Source organism: Symphodus melops (assembly GCF_947650265.1).
Source record: "Symphodus melops genome assembly, chromosome: 4".
NCBI classification, from domain to species: Eukaryota; Metazoa; Chordata; class Actinopteri; order Labriformes; family Labridae; genus Symphodus; species Symphodus melops.
The window spans coordinates 19,875,826-19,888,518 of NC_136694.1; the positions used below are offsets into that span (position 1 = coordinate 19,875,826).

At 38.8% G+C, this 12,693-nt stretch overlaps 1 protein-coding gene across 2 annotated transcripts in view; it reads left to right on the forward strand.

Annotated features, from left to right (window-relative positions):
* LOC306822398 (SLIT-ROBO Rho GTPase-activating protein 3-like) overlaps positions 1-11,268 on the forward strand; it is a 31,639-nt gene extending 20,371 nt beyond the window's left edge. Inside the window, exons 9-22 of one of the 2 annotated variants that reach the window (XM_079341404.1) lie at positions 182-379; positions 505-589; positions 1,616-1,643; positions 3,009-3,111; positions 4,375-4,435; positions 4,826-4,903; positions 5,215-5,349; positions 5,437-5,542; positions 5,616-5,843; positions 6,222-6,295; positions 6,402-6,582; positions 7,330-7,476; positions 7,589-7,904; positions 8,607-11,268. In XM_079341404.1, the coding sequence (XP_079197530.1) occupies positions 182-379; positions 505-589; positions 1,616-1,643; positions 3,009-3,111; positions 4,375-4,435; positions 4,826-4,903; positions 5,215-5,349; positions 5,437-5,542; positions 5,616-5,843; positions 6,222-6,295; positions 6,402-6,582; positions 7,330-7,476; positions 7,589-7,904; positions 8,607-9,071 (2,205 nt within the window). In that variant the 3' untranslated portion in view covers positions 9,072-11,268. Of the gene's footprint in view, positions 1-181; positions 380-504; positions 590-1,615; positions 1,644-3,008; positions 3,112-4,064; positions 4,096-4,374; positions 4,436-4,825; positions 4,904-5,214; positions 5,350-5,436; positions 5,543-5,615; positions 5,844-6,221; positions 6,296-6,401; positions 6,583-7,329; positions 7,477-7,588; positions 7,905-8,606 lie in introns of both variants that reach the window. The other variant, XM_079341403.1, reaches the window with a different exon arrangement.
* The last annotated feature ends 1,425 nt before the right edge of the window (positions 11,269-12,693 follow it).

Sequence of the window (12,693 nt, forward strand, 5' to 3'; positions counted from 1 at the left end):
ATACAGCTTGTTAGTGACACTGTAAAGATGCACACCGGGTGTAATCACTGCATAATAAGATGTATTTATGAAACCACCTTAACTTATTATCACCAATTCAATAACACTTTATTGACAAAATACTAAACATGATTGTGATGATCAAGATGTTTGAATAGTGTTGATATGTTGTCTGTGTCAGGTGAGGAAGACTCTTGACGCTACCATGCAGACCCTTCAGGACATGCTCACAGTGGAAGACTTTGATGTGTCAGAGGCTTTCCAGCACAGCCAATCCACAGAGTCGGTCAAATCGGCCTCCTCTGACTCCTACATGAGCAAGGCCAACATCAGTAAGAGACGAGCCAATCAGCATGAGACCGAGGGCTTCTACTTCACTGTGAGTTGTCAGACAATGATTCGTTAAGGCACTGGTGCATGGAGCATATCACTATGCCATACTTTATCGTCACTCTATCAAATTAATCCTGTTCACTTTTGACTGATGAACTGTTCCCTCCTCAGAAATACAAGGAGTACTTAAATGGCAGCAATCTCATTATCAAACTGCAGGCCAAGCATGACCTTCTAAAGCAGACACTAGGAGAAGGTAAGACCTGTGGGATGCACAGTTGTTGGTATATATTTCACATTACATTTTTAATTGTCTTAAGTACAAATGATCCAAAACATACAGCAGTTCTAGAGTAAGAGATCATCAGTACTAAGGACACTTTGATATGTGGATCGAAACAATGTGTGTAATAGAGATGAGTAGTACAGATCTAAAATGCTTTAAATATTCAGTCTGTGTATTTGGAAAACAGAAAGACAATTGTGAGCTTGACTTTAAGAAAAAGAAGATAAAACAATTCTAAAATAAGAAGCACTTGAGCTTTTTTCAGCTCAAGCTGCAAATAAAATAGTTAAGAAAGTCATGAATCTAAATTGGTGTAGACCTTCATCTTTACTAATGGAAATATAACACATACTTGTCTTGTCCTTAAATGGACATTCATTAATTGGGTGCTTATTTTGGAAATAAAAAAGATAAGAGTGTCTGCGATTGAGGTATATTTCTTAGCTCATTGTTTTTTTCTAATTCAGACTCATTAGAGGGCCTTGCAGGGTTAAAATGATGCGTGTCTGACATAAAGCTAGATTGTGCTCGAAGCTGCTTTACACGTGATTTGACCCTTGAACAAATGTTTTCTGATTGACTGATCAAAGTGAAGCCTTCATTTGTTTGCTGTACAGTGGGATGCATGTGTGTGCATTTGTGGTGCAGTTATCACGAAATCACTCTGTACAAATCAGCTCCCACAACCTCATGCTCTTGTTGCCCCTGGATACACTTTCCCTCTGCACAGCGAGCAGACAGGCCATCCCCTTCTGGGGCTCCTGTGCTGTTTCTAGGGCGACCGCTGAATAACCGCTGCCTGGCCATGACTCAAACGCAGCCATGGCGCTGAACCTATTGAGCCAGGCTGAATAGATGCTCTTTTTTCTCATAACACCCCTTTCCGTCTCCATCTGCCAGGCTTGTATAGTCAGCCAGCACTCAAGCGTACAGCAAACTTCTGTCATTATAAAACTAGTGTATACTAATTTAGTCTCTTTTTTTTCTAATTTCCAGGGGAGAGGGCTGAATATGGAACAACAAGGTAAGATATCCAAGACAAGAAGGTGAATAAAGTAGGCAATGATGTGTGAAATCCTTCCTGTTTCCCTGGATGTGGCAGGAATGAGATCACAGTTTGGGAAAACTCTCAACTTCCCCTCTTGTTTGTTGAACAAAGGGTTTGATTTTAATTAGAGGAGGAGCATACATTCAGAGAGATAATGTTCTGCTGATGTATTTATGAAGAGTTTTAGAAAATGAACAGAGGCAGTATCATGACTGGTTTCATACAAGGGTTTAACTTTTACCTGAGTTTGATCTATACCAGATTTTATTAAATTCTGTGTACGATAATTACTTGTGGTCACTTATATTGACACATTCTGAATAGGCCTATTGTATAGCTGTCTAAGGTTTACTATTAAAGTTATATCATGAAGGATAATGTATGTATTCACTTTCTTGTATGACGCTTGATCAGAAAGTTGCTACCACTCGAATGACTTTACCTTAAACATTAATGAACCATTTACTTAGCGCTATCCTAAGTAAGCATCAGGATCACAAACGGGGGTAAACAGCTAGCTTAATGTTAGTAGTGTACACTGTTTCGACTTTGCTTCACATTTTGCAATATAATTATTTTGTGAAAGAGGCTAGCTGTTTCCATGCATCTCTACTCTTCTATCTAATTTTTTTTTTTATGCCAAATATGTAGCTTCCGCTGAGTGTTAGCTTGGGTTAGCACAACATTGAAATGTAGGCAAGACAGCTAGCCGTAGCAGCAAGTAAAAGTCAAGTCAAGTCAAGTTTATTTATATAGCACTGTTCAGACACAAGGCAATTCACAGTGCTTTACAGACATAGAAACAGAAAAACATTAAAACAGAGCTTAAGGAAAGAATACAAAATACATCATTAAAAGACGGGATGAAAGTGAAAATACTCGATAAAGGAACAACTGTTAAAACTATCAAAAAAGGAAGAATGTGATGCAGTAAGGCAGACAGTATATTTCTAATTGAAAGCCTGAGCGAATAACAAAGTTTTAAGGCCTGATAAAACCCAATTATATATATTTATTTCCAGCTGTTTGCTATATGAACAATGAGCCAGGTGGCCAGTTGTTCTCCAATCCCAGTATTTGCGCTGAGATAGCTAACTGGCTGTGACTTTTATTTTTATTTTTACCTTCCCGTTCAGAAAATGGCATGATAATAATAATTTTAAAAAAAATTCACCTACATTTCAAATTCCTTTAACTTTTTTAGATTGTATTAGAGATGCAGATTACCATCTCAAGACATGGCAACATCTACAATCTCTATTTTGATATGTGTTTATACCAAGGATATTGCTGTTGACATATACCTTGTATCAACTATTTAACCCCCCACCATCTCCCCAGGCCCCCCACTCTTCCCCCTAAACCCCAGAGAATGCGGAAGTCTAGACCTCGCTCCGTTTTTAACCGTAAGCTGTTTAACGGCAATATGGAGGCCTTCATTCAGGTATTAGCTCATCTGTGCTCTTTGTCTCTTTATGAGCTCAGCTGTTTCGCTAGCGGTCCTTTGGGGGTTCTTTTGCATTTGCCCACTCATAAACCCAAATGTTGGCTCACTCACGCACTCACTTTCCTCTTGCTCACTGCCTCGTCTTCACAATCTTGCAAATTTGGGAAAGACAGGTTAATGTATAAAGACAATCAAATATGTTCTTGGTGGGGGTGTTTTAAATTAGGGGGGAGTACTGGTGCAGGGGGTGTTTTTCTCTCTTTTTTTTCCTTTTTTTTTATCCCAAGTCCCTGTCTCCAGACACTGAATTCATTTAGATGTGTGTGTGTGTGTGTCAATTGGCAATGCACCAGCAATATTAGGCTATGCAAATAAACACATACACTCAAACACTCAGTTTAGCTAAAATCTTTAAGTCTGCATCAAGGAAAAGTTTAAGTTTTAGCCTTTTTTGATTGAAGTAATATTTCAGGCAAAACTTTTCTCATTTCAGTTTCTTACTTGAAAAAAAAAATCAGGGGAAAAAAATGAATTAACTGCATCTTAGGCCTTAGGAAATTCTCCTCACGTTTAACAGAAGTCATAATTTCATCAATATATTTAAAAAAATGAAAAGATTAATCAAAGATAATATTATTTGCTTGGTTGCAGTCCCAATAAACCAGCAATTTTCCTTAGACAGTCCTTGCGTGCTGAAAAAAAAGTACACTTTTTGCAGTCCCCCCCACCCCCATCCCCATTCTCTCAGATAGCGCCGTCCCTCCCACGCAGTTCCCTGCAGAGCTGTGTCCTTATGCCTTGCACCCCATAAGGCATTGATGCTTTGGCTCTTTTCTCAGTCCAGGCCTCCTCTTTTTCTCTCCCCTGTATGATCTGTCTCTCTCACTAACCTGTTGTGGTTGTTGTTGCCTCTCTTCTTCTGTCTCCGTGCCTTACCGCTCTCTGCCCAGGGGAAGAAGGAATGTCCGAGCCAGGAGTCAGGTACTCTGTCTAATAGTAGGCTGGGATCATTGCATTGTGTTCAGTGTGCTTAACATCATTTCTGTGCAAATGGCAACACTGCTTATTGTTTTAGATATGCATTTATTTTGAAAAGCCTTTAAATATTCATGTTTTCATTACTATGTTAAGTTAATGCTTTGTCTTTAAGCTTCTAATGTTAATGCCCCTCGGGTGTGACTACTGTATTTGTTTTCTATCTTTTCTTGTTTTTTTTGTTGTTTTTGTTTCTTATGATGATTATTTTAATTCCTCTGGTAGGACTCAGGGCAGCCTATACCAGTGGTTGTTGAGAGCTGCGTTCGCTACATCAATCTGTATGGTAGGCTTTCTGTAGTTTTCATATCTCTCTCTGTAAAATAACTTTACACACTTGAACCTTTTCTTTATGTTACTCTGGCTCTACGAGCTTACATTGATGTAATGAAGATCACTGAATCCCAAAATTGTGTCAGGGGATCATAATATGATTTCACTGTCTGTGAATTTATAGAGAATCGCATTAAAACAATATATTGAGAATGTATTGATCATGGTAGTATGCTGTAGTTCATGGTGCCAAAGTCAACACCTTGAGGTAACTCTTTCTGAAGCTTCAAGAAGTACTGGGGTACAATTTGCAGTGCTGGACATCCATTGTCATCCATACAATTGTTCAGAATCAGTGTTATTGATACTGTTACTTTTTTTACACTACCTGTTCTATCCGCAGGTCTTCAGCAGGAAGGTATATTTCGAGTTCCAGGCTCCCAGGTTGAAGTTAACGACATTAAGAATGCATTTGAAAGAGGTCAGTCCCAAAGCTATTGGCCTTCTTCTATTGATTGATTTTAAATTGCATTTGCCTACCTCAAAAGCCAGAAGAAGAGCCTGTGTGTAGCATGTTACTCTGTAATGGACATGTAAACCATTTAGGCTGCATAATACATAGCATGAGCATCGTTGATGAATAATAAATGACGGAAGATAATTGCACTATCAATTTTTATACCAAGTAAAACCTTAAACAACATGTAAAATAGTCACATCGGTGCCATCCTACATGAACACAGCAAGTAGTGAGAGATTAATAAGTGGATTAAATGTCTGTTATGTCTGCAGGAGAGGATCCACTGGTGGATGATCAGAGCGATCATGACATCAACTCTGTGGCTGGTGTTCTTAAGCTCTACTTCAGGGGTCTGGAAAATGCGTTGTTCCCTAAAGAGCGTTTCCTCGACCTCATATCCACAACCAGTGAGTCACGTTCCTGGAAAAGTGCTTGAAATCCAAGTTTTACTTATATTATTTTTAATTTCCGTTTTTTTCTTCATCTTATTTCAGAGCTTGACTCGGGTGCAGAAAGAGCTCATCACCTCCAGCAGATCGTTGTGACTCTTCAGCGGCCTGTGATCATCGTTATGAGATACCTGTTTGCATTTTTAAATCAGTACGTGCTCCCCCTGCCAAATGTCCCATGATTGATACTTAAATAGTGAGACTAATTCCCTCTGTCTCTCTAGTCTCTCACAGTACAGTGATGAGAACATGATGGACCCTTACAACCTGGCTATATGCTTTGGTCCCACATTGATGCCGATACCAGATGACCAGGACCCCGTGTCCTGTCAGGCGCATGTTAATGAGGTCATCAAGACTATTATCATCCACCATGAGCTCATCTTCCCGTCCCAGCGAGAGTTAGAAGGACCCGTATATGAAAAGTGCATGGCTGGTGGGGAGGAGTATTGGTAAGTATGTGGTTAAGTTTTCATTTTCAATTTTTGTTTGCAATGAGATTACGTTCACATTTTTTCTACGAACAACTAAAAATACAACAAAAAAAACTATTGACTAACATTAAAATAAACATTTAAAAGACTGTATGCCTTGCTTTTTGTATTTAACTTTGTAATTTTGTATTTTAACTTTGTACTTTCATCTTGACACTTTATTCTTTTGTTGACACTTTATCTTTGGTTACCTTATCTAAATCGATAAAGACATAAGAAAAGAAAAAGATAACAATATTAACTACCCATTTATTATTGAGAAAAACACATACAAATTATTGAAAGAAGGAAAGACTGTCAGTTTAATGTGCCTGAATGTCTGTCTTTACCGTGCAGTGAAAGCCCCCACAGTGAGCCAGGAGCTCTTGATGAGGTAGACAACGGTACTGGACCCAACACTAGTGATGAAGGTGAGTCACCAAAAAGAGACTGCAGCTGCACTTGTAAGAACTGAAATAATCGGAAGCTTCGTTACATTTTTGTCCCTGATTGAATGAAGTATTTTATTTGTTACAGAGTTGGAGCAGATCGAGGCCATAGCCAAGTTTGACTATGTCGGCCGGAGTCCTCGAGAGCTGTCCTTTAAAAAAGGAGCCTCTCTCTTGCTGTACCTGCGAGCCTCTGAGGACTGGTGGGAGGGTCGGCATAATGGTGTTGATGGGCTGATTCCACATCAATACATTGTGGTTCAAGACATGTAAGTAAAACACATTTTGACTATAGAGCCAACAAAAAGATACCACAACATTTAAGCAGTGTAATAAAAGACAAAGATAATTAGATAAATGTTCGAATCAGAGTTTTTGTTCCTTGGTTCTGCGACTTTAAGCTTTGTGAGTATTTATATTGCTCTATTTCTCTGAATGCACGTTTTTTTGGTCATCCCTTTCAAGAGCTGTGTTTTTTTAATAAAAGCATGGCCCTTGTAAAACATTTACCATCAGAAGGTTCATTGTGAATCAAATGTTTCTGTTCTCCTGCCTGTTTTATTGAGAAAAAAGTAGTTAGGATGTATATTAAACAAGTGGCTTTGAATCAGCTACAAGCAGTGAAGCAGTCTGTAATAGTATTTACTTATGACGAGATTAGCACTAAGGTTGTTTTTTTTAAAAGCAGCATTTTAATTCTGCTCTCGCTCCTCTGCATGTTAGCCACTCCTGCATCACAGGTCAGGTGAATAAATGAAAGAAAAATGAAGATGTAATGTACGAACTGACAATTTTGTCTTCCAGGGACAGATAATTGATTTATTTCATCTGAAAAATAATGCTTGTGACATTTTAGATGCTTATGTTCTTTTTGTAGGAGAGTATAATTGTCACCCATACTTGTGTGTGCTGTCAGATTAAACTTTTACAAAAGGTCGATCTTTCAAATTACAAGCCAATATTAACATTTCCTGAGGACAGAAACAGATAATGAAAACCAGTCTCTTCTTCATCAGGGATGATGCATTCTCAGATAGCACACAGAGGAGTGATAGCACAGCCAGCAGTGGACCACACCATGACGAAAGAGCTGGATCTAGAAACGAACACCAATCTCTTTGTGAAAACACACCTGAGCACCGGTTTAGAGTGGCTTTGGGAAGGTGGGGTTTAATTTACTCTCTTAAATTTCTTCAGTATTAGTCTAATGAATGCCATCTTTACATTTGCTAGTTTCTGAAGTCAAGTACTAATATGAAACTTGATTTCTCTTAGGGTGAGGGTGCGATCAGATGGTGCTGTAGGCCCTCGCAACAGGAACAACACTGACAGTCACAGCCCCAGCAGAGCTGCAGACCAGCCCCCCCGGGTTATGCCTCGGCCCTGCAGTCCGCACAAAATGGGAGTTAGCAGGGGTCCAACAGACAGCCCGGAGAAACGGCGTCTCACCACGTTTGGCAGTGCCGGCAGCATCAACCACCCGGACAGAAAGGCCTTCATCGAAAGCCACTCTCAGCGATCTTCACCCAGCACCACTCGGCATGCCAGTTTAGGAGATCACAAAACTCTGGAGGCTGAGGCTCTAGCAGATGTGAGTGTTGATTCTGAATAAACTTTGATATATTAAAATACTGGATGAGCCAAAGCAGCTTGAGGTTTGGGTTATGCTTTACAAACAAACAAAAACATTGTAGATGTGCCATACTTGAAGTTTAATTGTCATTTAGCAAACACTAGCCAATAGCTTATTTTAGCATTCAAGCCCCTACAAGCTAATACTAGTGATATTGTTTGATAATGTTAGAATGTGCAATAGGTTGAATATACATTTTAAGCTAACAATAATATTAGCTGGCTAACAGGCATGTCAGCAGGCATAGCTTGAATGCTAAGGTTGACCTTGTGCTGTGACATCAGATGGCAATTATTTGAATGATAAATTTTGTCATATTCCAAATAAAAGACTCTTTTAAGCGTTGGACCAGAAAAAAATGTTAAGGGGGAAGTTTGTAGGTAGGAGAAGGGAATGAATGAATGTCTTCCTCCCAGGGTGTTAGTATAATCTCAACCTGTCCGAGGTTGTAGTGTTAGACCAGGTAGCGTGAGCAGCAACACCTGGGACAAACAAAAACTTTTTAGTTGGTGCAGATTCTTAACATTACCAATTGGTCTAAGCAGATGGGAGGGGGCTTCTACATCCCTAGTGGAACCATGGCCATGTTTTTCATGTAATCATTGTTTGAATTTATTTTAACAATATAAATATAATTTTTCCTTCTGATTACATTTATAGGACATCGAGAAAACAATGAACACAGCTCTTCATGAATTGCGTGAGCTGGAGCGCCAGAATGTAGCTAAGCATGCCCCTGATGTTGTATTGGACACACTGGAGCCCCTCAAACACCCCAGTGGAGGCCAGGACCCGCCTGGCAGCCCTCTGCATACCATGGTGATCAGAGACCCAGATGCAGCCCAGAGACGCAGCAGCAGTAGCTCCTCCTCTGAGACCATGACCACTTTTAAACCTGCTCTGTCAACACGCAGACCAAACGCACCTCTAAGACCCCCACCTGTCAGACCTGTCCGGCCCGCTCCTGTGATTGGACAGGGTCAGGTACCACCCCGCTCCAGCAGCTCTAGTTCCTCTGGTCTAGGCAGCCCAGGCATCACACCCACTGACAGGATGTTTCCTAAACCTCCCTCCCCTTCTCCATCCACCTCCTCCTCGTCCTCAGACAAACAAAGTAACATGTAGCTCCAGTCAGTCACAAGTCAAAAGGTGGAAGAACATTGCTGATAATGAGTGATTGACACCTGGTCTGTATGCTGAATATTTACCAGTAATCGTGTACAGTGTACGACATCTATGGCTAGTATCTGAAAGCTTGTTGGTGGACAAGACAATGTGCTCTTTTACAATATTATACATAAATGGGATTTAAATGTATGAAAAAAATAATTGCATACAATGAGATATGCTGGAAATAAGGGATGCACTGGAAAATCATTCTGACTGAAAATTTACAATGAAAATTCTCAAAATGTTGTTTACAAAAATGAAGAGAGCTAAGGATCCTGGTTTAATGGTCAATAAGAAGAAACTATATTTTACAACTGGTTCCATAGATATTTCTATAATTATAATTCTAGTTGCTGATGGTTAGTTTAAAATGTGAAAGATTAACTGCTCAGCTACCACTTAAATTCGAGTCCACATGGAAAGCACATGACAGCAAGTTTAAGATTGAATTACCATGGCTGTATACAAATTCACTCACTATATCTACACCACAGTATAGGATACAATATTAGCTCTCTGCCATTTCAATTAAGTGTCTGAATTCTGAGTGGGAAATTCTACACCAATTTATCCTCTTAAAAAACCACAACAACAGAAGTGAAATTAACATTTTGTGTGCAATGCATGCATGTTTTCTCTGTAAATTTTCCCACATTGGAATGTTACATTACATTTTAGACTCATAAATAACCGTTGTGTGATGCTACACCTGTTTGTGATAGACAAAAGGACAGTGGGTTTTGGGGAGATACATTTATTGTTTGCTATGAAACAAAAAATGGTGTCTTTAATATGAGTATGCAAACAGGGAGTGACTTCAGTAACAGTCCATAGCTTAATTGTAAAACCACATTATGCCACAGTTTTTTGTTATTGTCCACGAGATGCTGTCTTCAAAGAAATTGCAACTGTTTCTGGACTTCCATTTAAAAAAAGAACGCGATTTTGAGATCACTTGACTGTTGCAGCTGGAGCAGACAGCAGTCTGCTTTATTTTTCACCCCATTCCACCTACACTCATACAGCTCATTCCACCTACACTCCACCATCCTATGATTACTGAGGATTAAGGGATAAAAGCAACACCTAGACACCACCCACTTTCAGTGGGATTACCTTATTTTCATACCAAGTGGTATAGTTAAAAAAAACCTGCTATAATTATACAAAACTTCTACACAGAATAGCTTGAAATGGAAATGTGCTCATTAAAAAAACTTTTCCAAGACATTTATTCTACAAGAAGATAAAGGAACTCCACTGCAAATGTCCCTGTAAAACTAGCCAGAGGTTTCAGCATAGGTAAGTCAGCACCTAAAGCACAAATGCAGTCATGCAGCCAGGATCCATCAGTGGTAGCATGACTGACCACTAGCCTGGTTAACTGGTAGCAATGGAGCAGCACAAGCAATCGCATCCTTAGACTGAGCCTCTCTTTGTTACATTTTCTGGACCAGGACTGTTGCAAACCCACTGAGACTCTGGTGTTGGACACATTTAAAGTGTTAACTGCATGTCAGTTCTGGCACAACTTAAAAATGAAACACTGAACATGCATCTCAGTCCAAACAGGATTTTCCTTGGCTGTAGAGATGAGGTTCTCCAGAGACATTAAGAGCTTGGTGTATATTATAGACACATCATCCCTATAACTAACACAAGAAGATAAAATCATTAAAATGTTCTTACATAGTCAGCTCTCTATAAGAAAACAAGATGTGTTACCTCAGAGTTAAAATGTTCTCCTACAATTTAAGTGACTAATGCACTTCTAAATACTACAGGGAACTGTGCTGCATTTGTAGGTCCTGTGTTTTCACTTGGATGAAGTTTTACTAGAAACATGATATAGCACATCAGTATCATTGAAGATTACATAATGTCTAGATTGCACACAGTCGGTCCAGGCTGTGTGGGTGTTTAGATGAACTTGTTTACGATTGGTGATATTTGTCTGTCTTGTAAGGATGATCAATATATCTTTAAAGTGTAATAGGTACATTGGAGTGAATATATACATGCTCTTAAAGGATACTTGTACAAATAACATTGTATGATAGGAACAGGATATATTATCATGTCTAGTCTGTAGATTTTTGTTACTCTTATCCTTGCACAAACATTAACAAAACAATAAAAGAATGAAACCTAACCTAAGGAACATCTTATTTTATTGATTAATGTCAATATGCTCAATTGAGATGACTGAAGATGAGGGAGCCAATTATTCTTGGAAATGCATGCATTCCTGCAGTGTGCATTATGTCTGACGTCACACAGCGCCACACACCCAAACATGCATGAATTGACTCAAGTGGTTTTGTACTGCCCCCTACTGGTCAGTGTATATTTTAGACATATCAAGTTAAAAGAGTAGCATCAAATAATACCACTATAACAGTACCTTACAGTGTGGTAAAATGCTACATGGTTATCCTGGAGAGATGTTTTACAGCAGGCAAATCTTAAGTGTAGGATCCCAGCTTCTACAAAATGTTCAATATTGTGTTGATGATTATTCTGCATGAGTTGGTAAAATCGTCCCATTGACAAACCTGTTAATTGTAAGTGAGAAAAAAAACGGCATTAGTTTTGATCAAAATGTTTTTTTACTTGAGAATTATCATTTGAAGCTGCTTTATTTCAATAAATGCTTTCAGCAATGATTAATGGCGCTAAACATTTTAAGAATACATAATGTGGAAATTACACTTCTTGTGTTAGATTAATCAATCCAACTGAGGAGACGGTGAAAATGAATTAGTTAAGCATGTAAATGTTTCTATACCTTTAATGCATTCATGATATTCCTGTAGTATAAACGTTATTCATACTATGAGAGAGGCTGTCCTGAAAAATGAGGTCTTTGCTCTTGTGAATTAGAGAATTTCTAAAAGGGATCAATGTACTCCTATTTCTGTTAAAAAAGAGAAGAACTTTTCTCAGTTTTTGAACTGTTATTAGATCTCAATGTAAAAAAGTTCCCAGCACAGTTACCACATATGCCCTGGAGGGGGAGGCAGTCTCATCCTGAACATAAAGAGAAACACTAACCAAGTGATCAAAGTGTTGACTATGCATGTTCCCCCTTTTTTCTTTTTTTTACAGTGAGAAATAAGGAGCATCAAACAACACTTTCAAGCTGCACATTTTTTTGTATTACAATATTTTAAGACTTTTTCTTTAGTTGTGGTGGTAGAAAGAGTCAAGTATCATGGAGTGATATGAAAGTGCTTGAGTTGGTATACATTATTCATCCTCCGTTCTTCAAACTCTTAGACTTGACTAGACTATTAATAAAGGTAAGTTCATTAATTAAGCACATTTCAGAAACAAGTCAATTGAAAGTGCTTCACACAAGACATTAAAAGCATCATGACAGAGGGAAACAATGAAATAGAAGAACGTACAAATCATTAAAACAAACTATTAAAAGAGAAACCATTGCATACAAGAATCTGGTGCTCTGGAGTCTGACTGTCCCAACGGACACAGATTCACCTGCTTGCCTAATCGAAATGGGCTCTGTTTAATAATCCACCCGAGAACATCTTTGAGAGGATTTAGGCCTACACTG